This window comes from Eulemur rufifrons, chromosome 1 (genome assembly GCF_041146395.1).
Source record: "Eulemur rufifrons isolate Redbay chromosome 1, OSU_ERuf_1, whole genome shotgun sequence".
Taxonomy (NCBI): domain Eukaryota; kingdom Metazoa; phylum Chordata; class Mammalia; order Primates; family Lemuridae; genus Eulemur; species Eulemur rufifrons.
Genome location: NC_090983.1, coordinates 83,846,790 through 83,861,018, shown reverse-complemented (window position 1 = coordinate 83,861,018; position 14,229 = coordinate 83,846,790). Strand labels below are relative to the sequence as shown.

Below are 14,229 nucleotides of genomic sequence, written 5' to 3'. Positions count from 1 at the left end.
AGATGTGAGCCACCATGCCTGGCCAGATTTACACTATTTTAAAAGGATAATTCTAGCCCCAGGGTTTAACATACTCTGTAGAATGCAAAGAGCAGAGTCAGTTATGAGGTTATTTTTGTAACCTACGTGAAAGGTGGTAGAGTCTTTGACCAGAGTAGGAGTGGTACAAATGGTGAGAAGTGGATGGATTGTGCATTCTACTTTGAAAATAGAGCTGAAAATTTGCCCAGGATTTGTTTGTAAGGTGTGAGAAAGATAAAGCAGTCAAAGATGACTTCAGAAGTTTTTACCTGAGCCTTTGGATATCATTGGATTTGCCATGAACAGATATGGGAAAGAATAGGGGAGGATGCTGGGGGATGGGGAAATCAGGAGTTTGTTGTTTTACATACAAAGTTGAGAAACAGTGGTTTGAGAATGGTGGTTTTCAAACTAGAATATGCTTAGAATCACCTGGAGGACTCATTAGAACACAGATTGCTGGATCCCAACCCCTGGAGTTGATTTTTGATTTTCTTTTGTTTGTTTGTTTTAATGTGATATTTTTTTATTTCAGAATATTATGGGGGTACAAATGTTTGTATTATAACTATTCACCACATGATTAATTATTTTTCTAAAAATAATTTTTATAGATATAGAATACTTTGTCTTCTATATATATTGTAATTAATTCAATCAGCCCTTAACTTGTGAGCGTTTAGGTTATTTCTTTGTTTTTATTATTACATAAGACTATTGGGAATGATGTAGACATTTTTGTATGGACCTTATGGTTTCCTTATAATATATTTCTGTTACAGAATTGCTTTTGATATAGATTTTCAAATATTTTCTTCTGGGAGATTTCATCAGTGGATACATCCCCAAATGTATGAGGATGTTTTCTGCCCTGGCTTTTGACCAATGCTAAAGACTGATTATTTTAAGTTGCCATATTGATACATAAAATTAATTCCTAAATTGGTTGATGTTTTTGAAGTTGAATCCCATTTTTATTCTAAAATATTTTTAATTTGGTTTGTAATTGAAACATGAAGTTGATGTCATTTGGAGTTTCCTGTCCCAGAGAATTATGGTTACAGAGAAAATAAGAATGCCAGAATATTTTCATGATTCAGGATTATGCTTTTATCTAAACTATGACAAGGCTGAATAGATATTTGTTTTGTTTTTCCCAGAGTTTTTGACTCAATGGATCTGAGATGGGGTCCAATAGTTTACATTTCTAACAAGTTCCCACATGATGTTAATGCTGCTGGTCTTGAGACTACACTTGGAGAATGAATTTTCTAGTGTTGAGAGAGCCCATGGAAGTCATGGCTAATGTGAAGAAGCCCCAGGTCGTTAGAAGAGATGAGCTAAAACATACACACTGGAACACTTTCTGAGTCTTGACTGCTGGGTACCCCCTTAAGTTCTACCTCATTCCAATTTATGGCCAATATAAATGTGGGTTAGCCCATGCCCAAATGGTGATTTTGAGTTTCAACTCTACTTCATATTTGGTCACAAAGTATCCTGTGAAAGGGAATATTCTAAATATAATTGCTCATCCAATACATGATGAGTTGACTCGGCACTCCCTTTTTCTTCCCCTGTGGTTAAGTTCAATTTATCTAGATAGGGTGTAGACACCAGCCTGCTCTCATACCTGTTTTTTGGGGGAAGGGATATGCTTAAGAAATTAATTTGTCTTACAAGTTTATATTTAAGTGTCACATTTATGCTTTGGAACCCATATAATTGAAAATAATGTGAGTTTTCTGGGTATAAACTTAATTTGATAATTGTTTTGTCCTGAAATTAATCCTAGTATTTACAGAAGAAACTAGTTTCTACTCTATAGAGAATTACTCTGGAGAAAAAAAGAGAGTGAATGCCTACCTTAAAAAGAGTTATAGCATATACTTGCAAAATAAAAAACAGATAAACGAACCTGTATAATGAGAACACAGTTTTGCAATAATGATCATGACAGTCTATTTAATGGAAGGATTCTTTTGATAAGAATTTTTTATTAGATTGGTGGCTTATAAACATTTTTGACCATGACCTACTGTAAGAAATACATTTTATATCACAACACAGCACACACATCATTTACATATGAATATTATGTATACTCACAGAAGTTTTATGAAATAATTCTTACCCTGAGTATATGACAGATATTTTCTATCTGTACTCTACCAGTTTTAAAATTTCTGGTTTTGACCCATTAAATTGAGAACCAAAATCACATAGTTGAAAACATGTACTGACCAGACTGGTGGGGTTGGAACCATGGCTCTGCCTGTTTCTAGCTGTGTGATCTTGTTGAAATTGCCTAACCTCTCTGCATCATCGGTAAAATGGGGATAGTAATATATCTACATCATAAGGCAGTTATGAAGATAAATATGAAATATTAATGAAATATTTATTATGAATGAATTTATTGTGAATGAAATATTATGAAATAAATAAGAAAATAAGCTAAAGAACTTAGAACAGTGACTGGCACATGGTAAGCACTATAGAAATATTAGCTATTAATGTTGTTTTTACAGCCTACTAATATGTAATCCCTTGAGGTTTGAAACAACGCTTCTTTGGATGACTCCTCCTCACCTGCCACCACCTTAACTTCTAATACGTACAAATTAGTAAATTAAATCTAACTTCCTCAGTGGCAAATATAGTAAGCACTTTTTTTGTAGGGAGGATGAAATATTTCCATTTCCTTTTAAAATCCTAGTATGTTCTTTTAAACTGTAATTGTACATCTTTTGTGAAGACAAGGTATGATCTCTTGAAAATCTAAACTATAAAAGGAAAATCCTCCCTGAGATGATGTTTTATTCATTGGTGCAGTGCCTTGCATTTAACCTATTCTCAAAAACTATTTGTTTAAAATGAATGGAAACCTGAATAGAAAAGTCTTCAGGGAGACCAAGTGATTCATATAGATAATTAATAACTTTATAATTTACGAAGAATTTCATATTCATTTATGTTGCTGGAATCTGTAGTCCAAAATGTATTATGTGGATGCTAAATTGATAAATAAAACTTTGAGGCTCATGAAGGATCACAATGTACACGTAGTAGTTGTGATTTGTAAAAATAAATAGCCTCAAATTGTAATGATTCAACTGCAATATAATTTTGCCAATCAACTATAAAACAGCCCTAAGTGGGTTTTTCAGGTGCAGAAGGGACACTGTCTTCTCCACACAGTCACTCTGGCCTCCAGGCCTATGGCGGGTTTGCCATCTTCAAGTTTGGCTTTCAAAGTCACTCTGGCATCGCTATTCTAGCTCCCTGGAGGGGCTGAAGAGCTTGCAGGAATTCAGTTATGTAGTCACATCCAACTGCAAAGAAGGCTGGGATATATGGTCCAATCCTGTGCCCAGGAAGAAAAGAGAGAACAATTTTGATAACTAATAGCAGACTCTATCAAACATAGTCAAGTCCTGTAAAAATCTTTCTTTAGCACAGCTTAGCTCAATGTTCCCTTAAATGCATTTGGCTAGCAACCCCTTGTTTTTCTCTCTTGGCACCTATTAACACACTATAGTAAGCCACACACTTTGGAAAAGACTGTTGTCAGGAGACCATCAGATCCCATAATAAAGACAAGCTTAAATTTTCCAAGAATAGTAAGAAAGAGATTTTTTTGTTAACTTTTTCAATTTGGTAATAATGACACAAATACAGGAAACTGCATATAACAAATATAAAGTTAAATCTTTATCAGGCAAATGCCCTTATAGCAGTCACCTAGGAGGCAGAACCTTCCCAGCTACCCTAGAAGGAAGAGCTTCACAGCCTTCTCCTAATTATAACTTTCTCACTTCCCTCAAAAGTAAACACTGCATTGAATTCTATGATAATCTTTTTCTTATTTCTCCTTATAGATCTATAACCCAAGTGGACCAAATATTATATTAATAACTTAGTTATGCCTTCATATATATCTTCATATATGCCAATATATATGCCTTCATATATATGTCTTCATATATATCTTTAAATCTCTTTTAATCTCTCTTCTCCTCCCATATCTTTTTTGTTTTCCTTCGTAGTCATTTATTGGTGAGGACAACACGCCACCTGTCACATAAAAATTCCAGTCTGTCTTTTTGAGAGTTGCATCTCCATGGTGAGGTTTAACAATTCCTTTGTCCTTGAATTTCCTGTAAATTGGGAGTTGGATAGAGAAGTTCCATCAGTCTTTGGCAGGACTCCTTCATAGAACGTGTGCCCTTCATCAGGAAGCACATAATGTATGGTCATCACTTTTTGTGAGCTTAGCATTGATGGTCAATACCTAGACACTTTATCATTTGGAAGATACAAAATGGCAACATTCCAAGTCTGTCATCCTTCCTCATTTATTTGTAGAACTACTCTATTAGGAGAAATTTTGCCTCATCTGCTATTTAATTACCTAATAATTCATTTTGTATAGAGAAGTCAGGAAAGATGCTTATTTGCCAGTTTTCAAAATAAGTCTTTATTTATTTTAACTCTTTATTTACCACTTTTCAAAATGTTTTCTTAGCAGTTTTCACCACCTGTGACTTTCTTTGTATCATTATGAAATCATAGATTTAAACTAATTTGATATGTTTTAATTCTTTTCAGTTATAATTTATATTAACGTCCAGGTTGTCCTAGTGCTAATCTTTTTAAATGTATTCTATAAACATTTCAATAAAGACTCTGGTGGTCTTTGTTAGCTTCCTTGCTATATGATATGTCAGCATGTTTCAGGTTCATCTTGGGCGTTTTGTTTGCCGGACTTGGAATCATCTATTTCTCTAAAAAGTCCTGCCTTATTTCAGTGGAAATGGCTCTTCAATGCCACAGTAAGAGCTCTAGGGATTCTCCCTGCTACTGGGTTCCACTGCTTCTATGCACTTCAGTAGGCAGAACTTTGAAATATATTTCAATTATTTTATTTTGAAGATGAAATATAAAAATGGGTTCATACTGATGTCTCCAATTCAAATTCAGAACTGTAGGAGTTCACTTAAGTTCTATCTTATATCTATATGTCATTTTTGCATACTAAGAATCAAGCTTATCAAGGGCAGTGGAGATAATAGAAATAGAATATATAATAATTAAGACATTTACTTTATTCCACATAACAGAAAACATTCTCAGAATAATACCTACACCACCACTATGAGTACTTAAGAACGTTAATATTTTTCACATATGTTCTTGTCATTCTTTTACATATGTGTTTTATCTATCTTCAGAGCATATAACCCTTACATCAATTCTACATGCGAAGTTGGCTAATTCTTAGTCTTAATATTGATGTCTTTCCAGTCTTTTTGGGTGTCTAAAACTCAGTCCCCAGTAAATTCCTAAGAAAGGGCTCATGGCAACAATATTCTTTGGATTATTGCTTGTTATTAAAAGTTTATCTATGGTCTTTTTCATTTTGTTTTTGATTGCACATAATTATAAATATTTATGGGGTACACTGTGATGTTTTGATATATGTATACATTATTTAATGATCAAATCAGGGTATTTAGCGTATCCATCACCTCATATATTTAGCATTTCTTTATGGTGACAACATTCAAAATCCTCTTTTCTAGCTATTTTGAAAGATACAATATAATATTGTTAACCATAATCACCCTGGTGTGCACTAGAACACCAGAACTACTTCCTCCAACTGTAACTTTGCACCAGTTGATCAATCTCTCCCCATGTCTTCCTCCCTCACCCCTCTCTAGCCTCTGGTAACCACTATTCTACTCTCTACTTCTTTTTATTTTTTTTAATTTATTTTTTAATTTTTTTTAAGACTAGTCAAGTGCAGTAGTGAGGAGGGGGGAAAGTAGTAGAACAAGGAGTTCAATCTGTAACTGACTGTGAACAATCAAGTGAGATAACTCACTACCTTCGGACCAGCCTCTACTCTCTACTTCTATGAGATCTACTTCTTTAGATTCTACATATGAGTGAAACCCTGTGATATTTGTCTTTGTGGACCTGGCTTATTTCACTTAACATAATGTCCTCTAGGTTCATCCACATTGCCACAAATAATAGGATTTCATTTTTTTGTGTGTGTGATTGCATATTAATAGTATTCCATTGTGTATATACACCACATTTTATTTATCCATTCATCCATTGATGGACATTTAAGTTGATTCTCCATGTTGGCTATTTGAGGATAATTCTGCAATAAACATGGGAATACAGATATCTCTTCAACATACTGATTTCATTGCCTTTGGTTATATACCCAGTAGTGTGATTGCTGGATCATATGGAGTTCTATTTTTAATTTTTTGAGGAACTTCCACATTGTTTTCTGTAATGACTGTACTAATTACATTCCCTCCTTTCTCTACTGAGGCATTTGTTATTTTTTGTCTTTTTGATAATAGCCATTCTAATTGGCATGAGGTGATTTTGATTTGCATTTCCCTAATGATTGGTGATGTTGAGCATTTTTTCCTATACCTGTTGGTCATTTGTATATCTTCTTTGGAGAAATGTCTATTCAGGGCTTTTGCCCATTTATCAATGGTTTTTGTAATTAAAAGTCAGCTTTACTAGATGTAAAATCCTTGGATCATGGGAGCTTTTTTTTTCCTTGTGTATCTTTATAATATTTCTACATTTTCTTTTGGCATAAAGTTTTCCTGCCAAAAAGTCAAATAACAATATGATTTCATTTTCTTTATAAACCATCTGGTATTCTTGCCTTGATACTCAAAGAATTTTCTTCTTTAAAACTTAATAATTGTGCTAGGATATGTCTCAGTATTGGTGATTCAAATGTATCATTTCAATAAGTAGTTTCAAACCTTTTCTTCATTTTTATTGGAAGGTTTTCTTGAATCTTCTTTTTTTTTAAGTCCCGTGCTCTTGCTTTGGTTTTCTTTTTCCTGAAATTCTTTTTTCTTTTTTTTTTTTTTCTTTTTTTTTTTTTTTTTTGGAGACAGAGTCTCGCTTTGTTGCCCGGGCTAGAGTGAGTGCCGTGGCATCAGTCTAGCTCACAGCAACCTCAGACTCCTGGGCTTAAGCGATCCTACTGCCTCAGCCTCCCGAGTAGCTGGGACTACAGGCATGCGCCACCATGCCCGGCTAATTTTTTTGTATATATATATTTTAGTTGTCCATATAATTTCTTTCTATTTTTAGTAGAGACGGGGTCTCGCTCAGGCTGGTCTCGAACTCCTGACCTCGAGCGATCCACCCGCCTCGGCCTCCCAGAGTGCTAGGATTACAGGCGTGAGCCACCGCGCCCGGCCTCTGAAATTCTATTATATGTATGTGACATCTGTTTTGCCTCACTTCGCTATTTGCCAGTTTTTCTCAAATTCTTTAATTTCTTCTTTAAAACTTTTTATTTCTGTTTTTTCTTTACCTTTTTGTTTACCTTTAGGCATTATTTTTGGAGTTTTGTTCTTGTATTCTAGTTTCATTTTCATTTCTGAAAACTTTTTTATTTCCAATTATTTACTGATTTCTATCACCTGATTTTTGAGTTTTTCTGATTCTTGTTTATGTTGTTCTTTTATAGCTCATGTAATTTCCTAAATAATTGGTAGCTCTTTTTGAAAGAGTAGTTTCCATCTGTTTTGCATGCCAGTCCTTCTGCTGCACTGCCTAATCTATGGGATGTTATTCTGCCCCTTATTCTCTTTTTCCTTAGATGACCCTTCTGCAAAACTTGAATTTGATCTCTATTTTTGTTCATTTTTCTGTGAAATCGGTTTCTGTAAATTTTTAGAAGGGGGTGTGTTGGAGGATTGTTTTTCCTCATTTCATTTCATTACTTCACTACGCTCTCTCTCTTTTTGTTTTTTGAGTTGTCAAGGAAAAAAATCTCCTTACTTTGTGAGATTTACTAGTTCCCATTTCCTTCCCCAGTTTGCTTACTGGTCCTTTTTTCCCCTTCATTGCTGTTTTGCTCAGGTTGGAAGTTCTTCCCACCTGTTTCTCTTTAGTGTTAATGGAATGGTGGAGGAGGGCAGTCGGGCATCCTGGAGGGGAGCTGTGGCTTGTTAATGTTGAGAGTTCACTGGATGCAGACTGCGTCAGCTTTCATAATCTCTCCAAGGACCTCTTATATTCCCCTGTTTTGGGACTGTGTAAACTCCTTTCAGTCTCAGCCTTAATTCTCCATTTTTGTGATATTGGGTCTGTCAGATGCCCTGTTTTTATGTCTGCTTTCTCCTGTCATAGGCTGATATCACACAGGTCCAGTAGCTTCAGTCATTGGTCCCACCTGCTCCCAGTTTGGGGTTTGTAGAAATGGGTTGTCATTTAATTGTACTGAGCATATGGTCTATGTGTTTCTTGTTTTGCTCTTCTTATTGCACCATAATGTTCAAGAAACGTATTTTTTTTTTTTTTTGTACTTCTGTGACCATCTCTTCAGAATCTCTGAGGGTTGTTTTAAACATACAAGGCACAAGTGACAATTCTTCAGGCCTAGATTTTTCTCCTCTGGAGGTTTTCTCACTCCTTGTCAGCCTTTGAGAGTCAGGATTTCATTTCATTAAAATTTTCCTTATGAAGCATTTCAGTGTTTTTCTTTTTCTTTTCTTTTTTTTTTTTTTATGTATGTGTGAACTTGTAACCCTATTTTTCCAAATAAGAAAACCAAAGTTTATGGAGTATAGATCCATTTTTGCCTTTAGAGAGAAACAACAGAGCTACTGACAGTAGGACTAATCTAAACGAGGGAGAGACCATCTCAGAGTTATCAGATAAACCCTATAATGGAATAAAGTCATTGGGTTTCTGTATCTGATGGGAGCTGACAAGGCCAGGCCTTGGATTCATGCTCATCTCTAGACAACTTAAATTCACAGGCAACTGGATTTATCACGGGTTTTATTAAACCATGATTATTAATAGTTAAGTGATTGTGAGAAAAATATCAAATTATACCTCCTTGCTTGGATTTATTTAAAATGTACAAAAGATAGAAAAATTAGTTGAGCATGGTGGCACATGCCTATAGTCGCAGCTACTCAGGAGGCTGAGGCAGGAGGATCACTTGAGCCCAGGAGTTTGAGGTTGCAGTGAACTTTGATGATGCCCCTGCACTCCAGCCTAGGTGAAAGAGTGAAACTCTGTCTCAAAAAAACAAACAAAAAAAATCTTAGCCAAATTATCTGTCATCTTTTATATGGGTTAATTAAAACTCATTTATGAATATGTTTCACTAAGTACTAGGCTCAGAATGTCCAAGACAATTCAAACATGACTCTCTAAATAGCCCACAGGAAGGAATGCACACAAATCAATATATGTATGAGTTTAGTGGAAACGACTACTAGACGGGGTGATTCCATTTATTATGGGTCAAGGAAGTCAGTGGGAGTTCACAGAAGGGACATCTGGTTTCATTTTGAAGGATATAAATACAAGTATTTAGGTCAGGCAAGAGGCTTTTCTTCTAGAGAGAACATAAGGTGGGAGGGCATGTCATGTGGAAGGATGGAACTTAAAGGCAAGTGCTTGTTTACACAGGTAGTAAGTTAGAAAATCTAGCCTCATAAAGAGGTTTATGTACTAGAGAGTAACTTCTTCTTATTGGTCATCTTATTCTCTGGCAAATAATCTTTAGCTATATAACCTCAATCTTTATAATGAAACTGATCCAAAGTTGATTTGGGGTTAGTTATCCGCATATCATTTTCCCACTTCTCTATTTAGAAAATTGATAGTTATGTCTTTATATAATCACTCTAGAGAAGAGGAGGTCCAGATTTGTATTTGAGGAGTCTTAACCCAATAAAAAAATCATCCAGAAAAAAGCCTTCCTTTTCTTCTCTTTTTTCCTTATCCCCACCCCCCTCTCTTGTGGCCAATTAATTATTTTGCAAACTTCCTATAAATAGCTAATAGAAAGAAATTTAGGGAAACACACTAAACTTCCCATAAATAGATAATAGAAAGAAATAAGGAGAAATAATAGTCTATTAGTTGTTAGCAGTACCAGGACAATTTAGATCAAGTGGAGTGTAAAATATTGCCTGAGATTAGGTTGGATGGTGTCTGCGGATTTCAGTTGCCCATGCTAAACTTTGCCTGTTTCTACGGATGAAGAGTTAGTAGGGGAGTTACTTGCAATGTTGGTTTCTATATATTAATTTCTGGCAATTATCAAAGTTTACATGGTATGGATGGATGAGGTTCAAGAGGATATTTGAAAACCAGGTCAAGCAGACATAGACACACTGTGAGATCTAAGGGGGGAAATTCTTAAATCTCATCAAATTACACCCCATCCCCATCCTTTGTCTCCTAGGTTTAGATGAGGATCTAAGGTAGAGTATAAACTACATAAGTGAGTTGTTCAAGGTTACATAGCAATTTGATTTTTGTGTATGTGTTTTATTTTCTCTTTTATTTATGTCTTAGACTAAGCAGGTACATGAGCCCTTACACATATTCATGTGTTTTAGACATTAATTGATTATAAGCTAGAAATGCAGTAGAGCACTAATCAGGAGTATTTACCAAGGCACTTTCATTTTCTTTTATTGACAAATCATTTGTTATTATTCCTCCCCATGAGAACAAGCATTCAAATTAATTGGTAAAATAACAATAAATTATTGGCGAGCAATTAGCATGGGATTCATGTGCAGATAATTAAGAATAATTGCTGGGTTTCAGTGGCCCTTCTTGATTGTCTACAGACAATTTGATACATTTAAATGTAAAATTAAAATTACAAGTATTGGCAGATTATCCAAATACGGAGTCACATGGATAGTAAATGTGTTTCAGTGGTCCAAACTTTTAAAATTAGAAAAATCTGTAGCCTTCTTTTCCGCATATTTCAGTGCAATCCAACATTGTCATTGTGATTCATAGCCAAGACTTGGCATTATGGGTTGTGTTCTTACTACAATATCTGAAAGCATAAAGGAAATAAAAAATGGTGACTTGTTGGTCTTAATCCAGAGGCGTTTATTTCTCTTGTGGCTTAAGAATCTATGGGCCTCTTTAGATTTGGGGGTTCTGGAATTGCATGTGGTGGACATATTTAATGGTATTTGTTAAAAATCTGCTATGTATAATTTATATCAAGATTTTCAAGGAGTGACATGAGAAGTAGAAGCCATTATCCAACATGCCCTCAAAGAGTTTGTAAAGTAAGAGGCAGGAAAATGAAGAAACAAAGAATGACAATATAAGGACAGGCATAGCAAATGTGTATATATAATGTACACACACACACACATATACAGGTATATGCATATATATGTATATAAATATGTTTAGAAGCAAATCTATAGAGAACTTCCTGAGCATGGGTGGAAGGTTGTTCAAAAGAGAAGAGAAGAATCTGGCATTACTAGAGAGAAGAGTGTGAAAGAAGTTAGTCTTGATTAGTGTTCTGAAGAGGGTGAAGGACAGGGTTTGGAAAGCAGATTGTTCCAGTGGGAGGCGCTGGAAGGCCCACTGTGGGTAGACCAGTTGGATGAGATATGGCAGGCAGGTATACCTGGTTCAATGGCATTCTGTGAGCTAAGGCTATTAGAGTACTTGTGGACTCATTGGTATCGTGACATTTGCAGTGGATCTTTGGAGTTCACATTTTCACATTAATTTTTCTGAAAGGGCAACAGCATGCCCTGAGGATCAAAGGATCACCCAAATAAGAAGAAAGTTCTGGTATATTGGCAACATTGATTTCATAATTCCCTCTCTATACCTGTTTGTTCTAGGGTTTTAAAAATGATTTTCTCATTAAAGTGTTCTGTGTGATTATTTCTGTTGGACTAGACTATCTGAGGTCACAGGGAAAGTGTCTTTTTTAACTACTCAAAATGTATGGATCTCTTACTTCATGGCAGATAATTTGAGACTTCAGCGTGAGTTTAAATGATGAAAATAGTCTCCATGTGCTTAATTATACATGAGAGAGAGAAATGTAGCCTTCAGGACAACATGGAAAAGGAAACAGTTATCAGGTGAAAAAAACATTTACAACAAATCATAGACTGGTTTTATTTTCTAAGTATTATGTTTAACATTCTCAATGGTCTCTTCCCGGTAGTTGTTATACACGTACTTACTTGTATACAAATAATCATGAATAATTTATTAACTAACCACAAGGCTAACTCTGCCTGCCCTTTGATTTTCATAGTCATGTGACCCCCACACAATGCAGAGAAGAACTCGTCATCTACTGAGACCCTCGTTGAGCTCAAGGACATGTGCCGAAGACTCACAGGTGCGGCCCTGCCTCCTTAATGAAAATTGCTTCCAGTTCCAGTACAATCTAACAGGTACAGTTGCAATCTATGACCTTGTGGTTTTCTCTGAACATTGACTAATAAGGGAATATTTGTGTATGTTTTCATTCTTGGGATAAAGGTCGGAGAGTAGAATGTGTGAGTGTGATATGAAAAAGGCTGAGGACTTGGTATTTCCAGTATCAGCTCCTAGCAAGAAATATCCACTCTTGGCATGTAGATTTAGCAAGACCACCTAAAATCTCTGTCCTAAGAGATGCTTGGAAAGATTGGGCAGTGTTTCAGAGTTATGGTGAATGAAGCCATGATAAACTGAAACAAACAAACAAAAGTAAGTAACAAATGATAATTTATCATTGAGAGACGAATATAACCATACTGTCACAGGGGTTTTCTCTTTCACGGCTTTTATTATTTCAGAAATTCAAACCTGTGATGTACTTTCTCTGCAAGTCTCAGTAAGGATGAAAGGCAGGCCTGACCCTGTCAGGGATGTTTTAAAGGCGCTGGGAATCACATCAGCCTCGTTAAATCAGCAGTTATTCACTGCTCAAGTTTTTCCCAGGCACCACAGTGCTAAGTTTCTAAAACCAGCAGACTGTTACAGTTGCAATGATCTGCTACTGCCATTCCCTGCAGCAACAGATATACAAAAAATGCCACAAAATGTGGAACCGTGATAAGTCACAGCATTGAACTCAATACTGACAACCAAACCACCACATGCCTGCAGGGGCAAAGCACCCAGATTCTCTGAGAAAAATTCACCACTGCAGCTCTGTCGGCACTGCTGAGACTCCTCACATAGAAAACCTTGTGGCAAATTCTGTGGGGCTGTATGATTGTCTTTATGGGTGAATGATGACCTTGTGTATGTGTTTTTTGTCTTTAGATAAAAATTCTTTGGTTTTCACAGCAAGTTTTAAGAAATACAGTGAAATTTTCTTTATTGGCAGAGCATATATTTAAAAGACTGATTTTACTACAACAGAAGTTTGCTATTCCTGTTAAACTCTTAGATCATTTAACAAGTATAAAAAATATCCTTAAAGTGGTTCAGATTGTATATGATCAAGGATTTTCCTTTCTACCCACATCAACAATCAGAGTTCAAGAATCAGATTAATTATGGGATAATTTATTCTATGTCTCCACTGTCTAGTTTGTAATGTGACTAGCCAAATCTATAGAATCTTCTCTCATGATAGCCTAATTTGAAAAAAATTAGAGTTTCGGGAATACTTCATACAGTCCTGCATATCTCTCCCTCTTTCCTTCATGGGGCATCTCTCTTGGCTACACTGTATCAAATGTGTCAAATGGTTGAGATGATTGGATTTATACTTGAAAAGATTTCCAAGTTTTCACCAAAAACTGGTGTCTTAGTCTGTTCAGACTACTATAACAAATTACCAAAGACTTGGTAGCTTATAAACAATAGAAATTTATTTCTAATGGTTCTGGAGGCTGGTCGATTCAGTGGCTGGTGAGAGCCCATTCCTCATAGATGGCACCTTCTTGCTGCGTCCTCACAGAATGGAAGGGACAAACAAGCTACCTTGAGCCTCTTTTATAAAAGGGACTAATAGTATTCTTGAGGGCTCCACCCTCCTGATCAAATCACCTCCCAAACCCTCCCCTTCAAACACCATCACCTTGAGGGTTAGGATTTTAATATCTGAATCTGGGGGGGATAGAAGCATTTAGAGCATAGCAACTGGCATATGGTTGTTTTCTCTCTCAAAAACCCCCAACAAATTGTTGATTCCAAACTGGTTTTTCTCTACTATCCTGGTCTGTGTCTTTCCTCTCCTACACCAGCCAACTATGAGATGGTTTCTAACAAGCCATTTGGCTCTTTACTCCAGAAAGAAAACTCGCGAAGGTAGCTCACTTTTCTTTGTTTACTTAGTTTTTGGTTTTGTTTGTTTGTTTTGCAATAAAAGAATTGTATGATTCTTTCTGAAGCCAC

At 35.7% G+C, this 14,229-nt stretch overlaps 1 protein-coding gene across 1 annotated transcript in view; it reads left to right on the top strand.

Moving 5' to 3' along the window:
- Positions 1-14,229, top strand: part of THSD7B (thrombospondin type 1 domain containing 7B) — an 841,191-nt gene that overhangs the window by 780,723 nt on the left and 46,239 nt on the right. Inside the window, exon 18 of the mRNA XM_069473127.1 lies at positions 12,149-12,290. Coding sequence (XP_069329228.1) covers positions 12,149-12,290 — 142 coding nt within the window. The remainder of the gene's footprint in view (positions 1-12,148; positions 12,291-14,229) is intronic.